At 44.0% G+C, this 9,567-nt stretch overlaps 1 protein-coding gene across 8 annotated transcripts in view; it reads left to right on the top strand.

Moving 5' to 3' along the window:
- Nucleotides 1–638: 638 nt before the first annotated feature.
- GOLGA3 (golgin A3) overlaps nucleotides 639–9,567 on the top strand; it is a 34,556-nt gene continuing 25,627 nt past the window's right edge. For 2 of the 8 annotated variants that reach the window (XM_065693196.1, XM_065693189.1), the window contains exons 1-2: nucleotides 4,777–4,952; nucleotides 6,942–7,155. In XM_065693196.1, coding sequence (XP_065549268.1) covers nucleotides 7,023–7,155 — 133 coding nt within the window. In that variant the 5' untranslated portion in view covers nucleotides 4,777–4,952; nucleotides 6,942–7,022. Of the gene's footprint in view, nucleotides 762–4,614; nucleotides 4,630–4,776; nucleotides 4,953–6,941; nucleotides 7,156–9,567 lie in introns of those variants that run through there. The other 6 variants (XM_065693195.1, XM_065693194.1, XM_065693190.1 and 3 more) reach the window with 5 other exon arrangements.

The raw sequence follows: 9,567 nt of genomic DNA, 5'->3' as shown, positions 1-9,567 counted from the left end.
TGATTTCTCATGTTTGTGTTTACTCTGTTCTTGGCCAAGCAAATTCCATCAATATATCTTTGTTCCCTTATCTCAGCATCCCTCTGCTAGCAGGACCTCTCCACACAACACTTCATCACTATGGCTTAGCAATGACTTATCATCTAGTATTAAGGATCAAACTCACAGTAGTCTGCTTATAAGTATTTTCAGCTCAGATTGGTGACCCTTTCAAACTGTAGTTTTTATGAAGATTATGTTTTATATTTATGAGCTCCATCTGTGAGCAGGCAGTGGGACGTTGTACAGGGACAGACAACTTCCCACACCGGGCAGTAGGGAAGACTAGGTCCAAAAGGTGTCTAGCTGCCCCCTGAAAGTAACAGCCATGAAGCCAGGCTTCCAGGTGGTGCCCTGAGCCTGAAAGCAGGGCTTCTAATGCCCCTTCCAGGGAAGGAAGCCAGCTGGTGAGCTGGTTTCCCCTGGTGTCTGACCTGGCTGCCCGTTAGACAACGATGCAAGGCAGCTGGAGGTAGTGATAGATTTACTGGAAGGATCAAGAAAAGACAGAAGGGTAAAAGGGACTTTGCTTTCTGCCTGCTCTTTATTCCCTTTCTTACACTCTCTACAGCTCCACCTCTCGGACAGTTGACACACAGCCCAGATTAGAGTTGTACCCCACTCCCACCACTCATCAGGAAGGGGAGATGGAGGTGGAACTGTGCACATCCCAGAACAGACAAGGCCAAGCCTCTTCCAGTCACTGAGACATCTTCAAGAAAGTAAATGTTCTGTTCTCCCTGTTGTGCTCCCTGTTGAAAAATTCAAGGTTTCCATGCTCTTTTAGCAAAGACTGTCTGATACTACCCACTGTACTGTGCCACTTTGGGGGCTCTTGAAATGCTGAAGCAAACACTACATTTCAGTGGACTAGTGCCATTTATGAAGTTAGTGGATAGGACTTGTGTGTGTAATGGCAGCACTTTCTTAACCAGTAGCCCCAGGCTGGGAAAATAATTTCCGGGGGAAAAAAAACAACCAAAAAATAGAGTAGAAACTTAGTGCTTCCAGGCTGGCAGCAAAAATCATTTATTGTGGGAAAGCTAAGCTTGAAACCACTAAACCCCAGTAATTTCCATCCACTCTCTCTCTCACACGCACAGAGGTACATGGAAAGAGATCTTTCTGAATTAATTTTCTTAAATATGTAAGGCATCCTGATACCAAAAGGAGCCCCCGCACACAGGGAGACTCTAGTGGAATGTCCCACAGACATGAATGCAGCTCGTAGCAGTTTCTGGTTTTCAAAACAGCTGGTGTGACCAAACTGAATCCAGATTTAAACAGGAGGAGGGCATTGGCAAAATGCTTTCAGTAACGAGGCCTTAAATCTTAGTTTATTCTCTGTACATAAGAGCTCTCATCTGCAAACCTTCTGGTCACACAACATGGCTTTTTATATTTCCCAGCTTTCTTTTATGTAGAGATTGATTAAAGCTATTCTGGGCTACGTTGTTATACCAGACGTGGCGCAGTTACATCTGAGTGTCCCCTGTTTATAGCAATGAGTCATGAAAGTAACACTTTAAGTACTTATCCATGCTAGAACAGACATGCTAAAAACTGCTTAGATAGAATGCCATATAAATGTTTCACATATATAAATAACAATTATAAGTAAATCAAATATATAAAATATTAAGACAATCTTTCATAAAGCATGTTTCTGATGACCTGAATTCTAGTTTCATTGCCTGTCTTTAACACAAAAGTACTTTTTTTCCTCAGTGGCTGTAAGAGGAGAGCTGGGGGCCTGAGCCTGGTTGCAGTCTGCCAGTAATAGAGCTATTTATATGTGGTTAGCACAGGTTTCTTTTTTAATGAAGTTTTTGCAGACTGAGTGACACCAAATAACAGAAATATGTAAGCAGAAAAACACGCAGTGAGCACAGGGAACTGGAAAATGGTGTTTTCAGTGGTTAGAGAACAACTGCTAGAGAGTATTTCTGCTAAGGAAATATTTAGAAAAACATGTTTGTAGCTATAATAGCTGTAACTGGAAAGCACCACACAGTTTTGCACTGTGCAGAGAGTGCCACCGTCTGCTTCTGCGGGGTATGGAGCCTTTCTCTTACCCAGCTCTTCCTCTTTTGCTACTCCAGTTCTTTCTCACACATAGCTTACAGGAATACCTTGCAGGATGGGTAACTCTGCAAATGGTCCATAATTCCCTGTTAATTTTCTTAGCTCAGCTCTTTAACTTGGAATTATATGCCTCTTTTTTGTTGTTGTTTTGTCAGAGCAAAGCTGAATAAATTTGCTTTCCCCTTTTAGGGGAAAGGCCCTGTGGGTTCTTGAAAACGACAACTCCTATTAAGGTCTGAAAGAGCTTACTTGGAGAGAAGGCAGCATGAAGCTCCTGCACACAGCCTACTTACAGGGTGAAAGAATGCTGCAGCCAGCTGTGGTTAAAGGACTCATTTGTGGTGCCTTCTGATTTTCATATTGGAAGAATAAAAGAGTGCTTTGCAAGAGGAACTTAGATAGACTTTGGGATAAGCCATAGGCACATTCTCTGCCAGAGACAGAGACTGCAGTTTACACAAACAAGTCTACTACAAATTTACTGGAATCTCTGCACTTAAAGGCCTCATTTGTGTTAAGACAATTTTTCTGCGTTTCTAAACAACTACCACCACATTCCCCTGTTGTGCTAAAATTTATGTTACTGATGATAGATATCTTTCAGTATGAAGGATTCTCTTTCTCACTCAGGCAGCCTGTTTAAGCCTGTTGCAGCTTTGTGCCATGCTTGGGCAGTAGTTCTCAACAAGTGGTTATTTCTGTAGCTGAGGGGCTTGATGCCATGTGGCAGACTAATAAGTAAAAAAAGACATACTTTGGAGCTTTATCCAAGCAATAAATTGTCTTAGAGAGATGGGATCAAAGTCAAGAAGCAAACATAGACAAGCACTCCAGCTGAACAGCTGCATTAGTGACTCAACAGTTCTTGAGTTCTCTGCAAGAGGCTAAACTCCAACTTTTTATGTTCTTCAAAGAATACCAAAGCAATGGATTGCATGAAGATTAAGCATTCAAGTCTTCCTCACCATATGGTCCTTGACATCTTCTGTGGAGGAGTACCCAGCAAAGATCACTACTAAAGAATTTGAAAGACTGATCCATACACGTGAGTTCTTGGGGATTCCTCTCAAATCTCATTCTGTTAACGTCCCTTTACTCAGCTCTCGTTTACCCATACAAATCCCACATACAATTTACAAGCTCAGTGCTGAACATGTACATCCAGCCAAGGTCAAACTTCAGGCCACATCGGTACTGGGCCGCAGCCTAGGATTGCCCACTCATACAGGTATCTGGCTGAGGTAGCAGAACAGCAGGAGGCTGCTATTCTCTGGATCCAAGTATACTCTCCAGATACGTGTGCAGATCCCTTACTGGACTGTGCTTGTGGATCTGTGAACAGTAAAAGATGTTTCATTCAGTAGAGCCTCTAAGAAGATTGCACTGAGGCACATACTACACAGTTCTTGATCAAACTTATTTAATCCCTATCTCTGATCATCAGGCTTGCTAGCTTCTCTCACATCATGCATCTGCACTTGAAAATAGTCTTCTTCCTTAATTACTTTGTAATGTTCTCTTCCAAATCATGCCTCAAGGGCTACCTCTGCTTAATGTGGGAGGAAAACACCCAGTTACTGTCACCAGCAATGTGCCAGGAGCTCGGTTAACAGGTTTGCAATTTAAACAATTTAGACTTGCTGATGGTTTGGGTTTAACTACCTTCCTGACCTGTTGAACAGCCTCATGTTTTCTAGAGAAACAGCTTCATGGCTTCATATTCACATTAAGGATGATTTGGATAGGTTGATAAGAGGAATACCTGGAAAAGCAAACTAGGTGTGTTTACCTGGCAATTATATTTGGAGTGACAATATGATGACTTTTTTCCCTACGAAAATAAAAATGTTCAGTTTTCTGAGCTGGCAGGCAGCCATGTCACCTTCCACGTGTCTGGTTTTCCATGCCCATTTACTGAACAACATTCCAGTCCATACACAGACTCTAGCAGGGTTAGGAGTAAAATCTACCCAACTGATAAACTCTTGAGCAACCCCCAAATAATCTCAGTGCAACAAAATAAACTACTGTACTAATGGAAACATCTAGAAAAGCACCATAAGCACAGGAGGAAGCAGTGGTGTGAAATACCACTCAGACCACCAGGTCCCAGGGCCCTGCAGGACTGCTGGGATGCCCCATGCCAGAAAGATGCTGAAAACTTTTAACGACCTATTTATGAGGAAAGGCCTACCGGGAACACCGCGAGCATGTTAACAGGACGTGTCACTGAACCCCCCTAACTAACCCAGTCAATGGTAACACTAATACAGGAACGTGAATGATCAGACAATGGAGGCTGCGAGGGGTACATCACTGTTACACACAGGTGTAATGTCTAATACACGTACAGGTTAATTTTAACGTACGCAAGCCGGCTGCCGCCGGTCAGCGCCTTCGGCCTGGTCCGGGCTCCGCCCCGCAGCGGCACCCCCTCAGCGTACACACGGCTCTGCCGCCCCGGCTGCCCCCGCGCTGCGGGAAACCCGGCGGGAGCCGGCCGAGGTAACGCGCGGCCCCTCCCTCCGCTCCCGGAAGGGTCCGTCCGGAAAAGCCGCCGTCTCTCCAGCGGGCTCAGCGGCACCGGCCGGCTCCTCGGCTGAATCAGGCCGCCAAGGCTCCCCGCTGAGGGGCGTGGGGCCTGGCTGGGCGGCAGTGGCTGCGCGGCCGCGGGGCAGAGGGGTCCGCGCCGGGTCCGGCCCTCGGTGGCGGCGCCCGGCTGGTGAGGGAGAGAGAAGCGCGTTGCACCGGCACGCCCTCCCCTCCCCTTCCCGGCGGAGGCAGCGCCACGTCTCGGGCAGGAGCCGGCGCCGGGCAGGCTGCCCCAGGTCTGCGGGGTCTCTCCGGGAAGGGTGGCTGCGGGGCGCGGCGGCGGCTGGGGCGCGGTGCCCGCTGGGGGTGGTCTTAAGCTGCCCGGTGCTGCTTCAGGCCCGGGTGGGTGCGTTCGGGGTCCGTTTCCCCTCGCTCCCAGCGGGGTGCGGGGAGCCGCCGGTCCGGCCCGGCCCGGCTCGGCTCGGCTCTGTGGGCTTCGGCCTCGGGCCTTCGGGTCTCTTTGCCGGCGCCCCAGGGAGGCACCTGGCCCCTGCTCAGGGACCCCTGGGTCGTGTCTCGCCGGGCGGCTCCCCGGTCTGTGACTGGGTTCTCTGGATTGTTGGTGTTTTAAGCAATATGGGCTGTTTTCGTACAGTTCCTTTTCCTTTGAGGTTGTGACTCGGTTCCCGTGGCATGCATGCATCTATCTGTGTGCTCAGCACAGAGATACAGAAGGACTCTGAGGCCAGAGTAGTTTGACCTTAATATTTTTGAGTGGGTTGTACAGGAGAAAGCTGTTCTTTGTGACCCTGGTTATAAAAAGGTGTTTTATGGCAAAAATAACACACCGTCTAATGTTGGCTGGATTTTGTCAAGGTGTGAGCAGTCCAAATTGTGCTTCCTTTTGTCTGTAATAACTCTTCGTGTCTTGTGTAGTATCTACTTGTTGTACAACGGCTGTTCTGTAAGCTTTATTATACAGAAATGCTTTTAAAATCAATAACAAATCTCAGTGAAGGTAGCAATCTTTTTGTTTGGCTGAGGCTTCTCTTTTATAAGTGTGCTCCAGGTTTCTGGCTCCTTTTCAATTCACCTACATAAGGGTCACCTACATAATCATCGAGTCCTGTGTATCCTGAACTGTTAGCAGCCTTAGTAATGGTTTGGAGATGAGTGGTGGTAGTGCAGGGCAGTTTGGTAAAATAGTTACACAAGTACTTTCTGCAGATACAAAAGGAATGTTGTTAAAAATATTTGTGTTCATGTGAAAATGTAGTTAAAATATTTCTGACTTGACACTCACCCCTTCCCTCCCCCTTTTTCTTAACTGGGGGTTTCTGTTTCGTTAGTAAACAGGAACCGTAGCACCTTGAAATCTGAATTAAGCTAGCAGTAACTATTCTGAACAAAACTTGAATACTTGAAGTGACTATGTACAACAGCTTCTGTCACGTTGTATTAGTTGGCGGGCTATACCCAAAGGTAACATCTGAATGTCTGGAGAGGCTTTTGCAAAGTCTATAGGCTGTGTTTGGAAATCCTCCTGACTGGCCGCAGGAGAAGGCAGTGTTGAACTGCAGCCCAGGACCTATTCTGACTGCCAGTACATGCTGGAATCAGTAGAGCAGCTCTGTACTGTGGTACATACTCGTAGCTCTGCAGACAAGTAATGATGTAATTTAAAAAAAAAAAAAAAAACTGAATTCCATACTGCATTGTAACTAAAGTTATTGAAACTGAAGTCAGAGTAGGTCCTTGAAATAAAATACGTGATGTGAAAGTCCAGACTCTTAATTTACAGAGCAAAATGCTACTCTGAATACTGGCTCACTTATTAAAGCAGAGGCCAAAGGCATTTCCATTAAAAGAGACACTGATCTTAAACCAGTTTTCTCACAGACTATTATCTTGTTGCATCGTTATACTGGTGTATCGGTGCTACTTAAGAAAAGTTGTTAAACAGATCACTCCATCTTCACAAAAGCTGGATATTTGTTTGTATTTAATAGTCTCTGTTACTATCGCATGTCCTGGTTCAGTATGTTGAAGTTGGGCTAGTGGGTAGTCTGTGAGCATGACTTTCTTTTTAACTTGTATCTTCCAAGCTCAAAGAAATATTTGTATATTTACTACATTTCGTTTCTAGAGGATGCAGCTCCTTGGTGATTACAACTTTGGCTGCGAGCTGTTTTCATGATCTGGAATTATCAGCTGCCTGCTGCACACCAACAGCTGTAAAGCTCAGAGCTGTGCTCCTGGGTAACATCTTGATGCTGTTGTTGCAGATGGAGAGAAACAGGACTTGGTAGTTCAATTGGAAGCAAATTATTCAGAAGAACTTTCCTGGGATCTGGATCGTTTTTACCATGGACTCCTCATCTGTCCAGCAGGATGTTCATTTGGAGAACAGAAGCAGTAACGGGGCCCCTAGCAGCTCTGAAGAACTTCTGGATTGTAAAGCCAAATCAGATTTGCCAGTTACAGCAGATGAAATTAACAGTAAGTTATGTCATAGGTATCAAATAACTTCCTAGTCTTATGTACAGTCATATGTTTTGTTGTTCAGTTGATGCTGAAAGATGTTTTTTTCCTTGAGGTCAGGAATTTCTTATAAAGCATTCTTCAGCAAGTTTGGTGAAGGCTGTGGCTCTGTCTATGGGAAAACTGTCTTTTGTTTTAAAACTGAATCTTTCAAAACGAAACTGTTAAGTACTGTTGGCTGCCATTTGAGTGTGTGTTGTACAGGGTGTTACTCTGTTTTCCAAGAGTGTTTCCAAGAGAATATACTTGAAATTCTCTAGAACTAACAGTTGTGAAATGGTTGTTATGGAGTAAGCTCATGACTGGAGTACTTTGTTCTGGCAAAAGAAAATTTCCTAATAAATTGATTAGGCAAAACCCAAAGTGTACTTAAAAAGTCTCCCTAAACTTCCATGTATGGAAGAAAGATGCTGTCAGGTACTCCCCAGATTATCTCAAAATAACTTTTATACGTAGACTAGCTCTGTAATAAAATAATTATGCAGGTGTTTATGAAACACTTCAGAGGACACTGATCTGGGTAAATTATAGAGCCAAACTTAGGTTGGAAGGGATCTGTGTGGGTTTTCTAGTCCAACCTCAGGCACAGAGCAGACCTAGTTTTGAAGCTGGATGAAGTTGCTCAGGGCTTTGGCCTGTTGAATTCAACAGCCTTTCTACCCATTCCAGTACTTAACTGCTTTCATTGTGAAAATCTTTTCTTTGCATTGAATTGAGACCTCCATGTCTCCATTGCAGGTATATAAGGATATGGTGGTATATGGGTGGAAGGGGTGTTTATGTTGCGGCTGCCTAGATACACGAAAGTACAAAGGTTCCATATATAAAAGGAGGGGATCATGTGATTAAGTTGTTAGTCCTCCACCCTCCTGTTATACCACAAATTTGTCATCTTGTCACAGGTAAGAAAATAGAGGCCTAAGACTTTATTTGCATTTCTTACACTGCCCATTATCGGTCTGGCAGTGTGTAGTTATATGATGATTCATTCATCTTTTATGAAGTTGGAGATAATGCATTCCTGTTTTCTCCTGTGCTGGACATCATCCAAACACTTGAATTGTAGCCTACAAATAGGTAGTGTGTCTTTTTAGTGTTTTCAATCTCATTGCATCTCCTCCTCCACTGTTCTAAAAAGACTGCAGCTGTATTGACACTACTGCAATTAAATTACTTTACTTCAAGGCAGCATTTAGATTCTGAGTGTCTCATAGCCTCAGGAAGTTGCCAGGAAACCATTTTCCAGAATGTTGCTCCAGCATCACTTTTGTATATGTACACCACTCAGGGTTGTGAAAATAAAAATGTACATGAAGTATAAACCTGATGCAGTAGTAGCTGCAGCTTCTGAAAGATGGGCAGAAACAATATTTCTGAATGTGTGAGGTACCTTCTTATGTTTGGCTTCTTGTGGCTATTCTTAGCACTGATACCTATTTTTAAATTTACTTTTGACAGTCTTTTAGTTTTAAAATGCCTTAAATTCTGACTTCAGTTAGTCATTAAAAAGACAGGCCTGTCCTCTGTCCTCCTTTGTATCCTTGTTGCACCCATTCCTTCCATTGTGCCTGCAGGTGTTTTTGTGACCACATGGTGAACTAAATCAGAGAACTGATTTGAGCTAAAATGGCCTGAAAATCTTCTCTGAGTGACAGATAAGATGCTCAAAAGTGCTTTAATTGAAATCTGAAAGCTGATGAGATTTGGCAATGTGAGGCTGGGAACTTTTTATTTTTACCCACATTCAGTTTCCTCGCTCCCTTTTCTCTGAGCTGGTTCACTGTACAGACATCTGTGCTGGCTTAGGGGAGGATGCACTGCAGAGGTGGGAACAAATGGTTAGGAGTGGAAATGTATCTTTTCTTTTTTAAACCACTCTGAAGTGAAATTTGACTGTACTTAAAAGGAAACCATTTGCTTTCTTCAATAACAAATGGGAAAACAATTAAGAAGTCCTACCTTCCTCCTGGTACCTTTTTTTCCATACAGCTTATTTAATTCCAGCATGCACTTCAATGTTCTCCACATACATGGAGGTAAATAGCTTGATTTTTTAATTATTTTGCTTTCAGGAGTTTGTAGTGATACATTGTATGGAGAGGGGAAAATCCAGTAGCAATATGTTAATGGGCTGATCTAAATCAATAATTAAAATTTTACTGAATTGTAACTGACTTCCTGGCTCCAAAGTATTTCTGCATATGAATCTTAGAAACACTTAGTTTTGGGAGGATTGGAGGCTTAGAGTTTGGGAGCCCGGTATCCTGGGCTGCATCAAAAGGAGCATGACCAGCAGGTTGAAGGAGGTGATCCTGCCCATCTACTCTGCTCTTGTGAGACCTCACCTGGAGTACTGTGTGCAGTTCTGGT

Source organism: Lathamus discolor, chromosome 12 (genome assembly GCF_037157495.1).
Source record: "Lathamus discolor isolate bLatDis1 chromosome 12, bLatDis1.hap1, whole genome shotgun sequence".
Taxonomy (NCBI): Eukaryota; Metazoa; Chordata; class Aves; order Psittaciformes; family Psittacidae; genus Lathamus; species Lathamus discolor.
The sequence above is the reverse complement of the archived record's forward strand: the minus strand, read 5'-3'. Positions and strand labels throughout refer to the sequence as shown.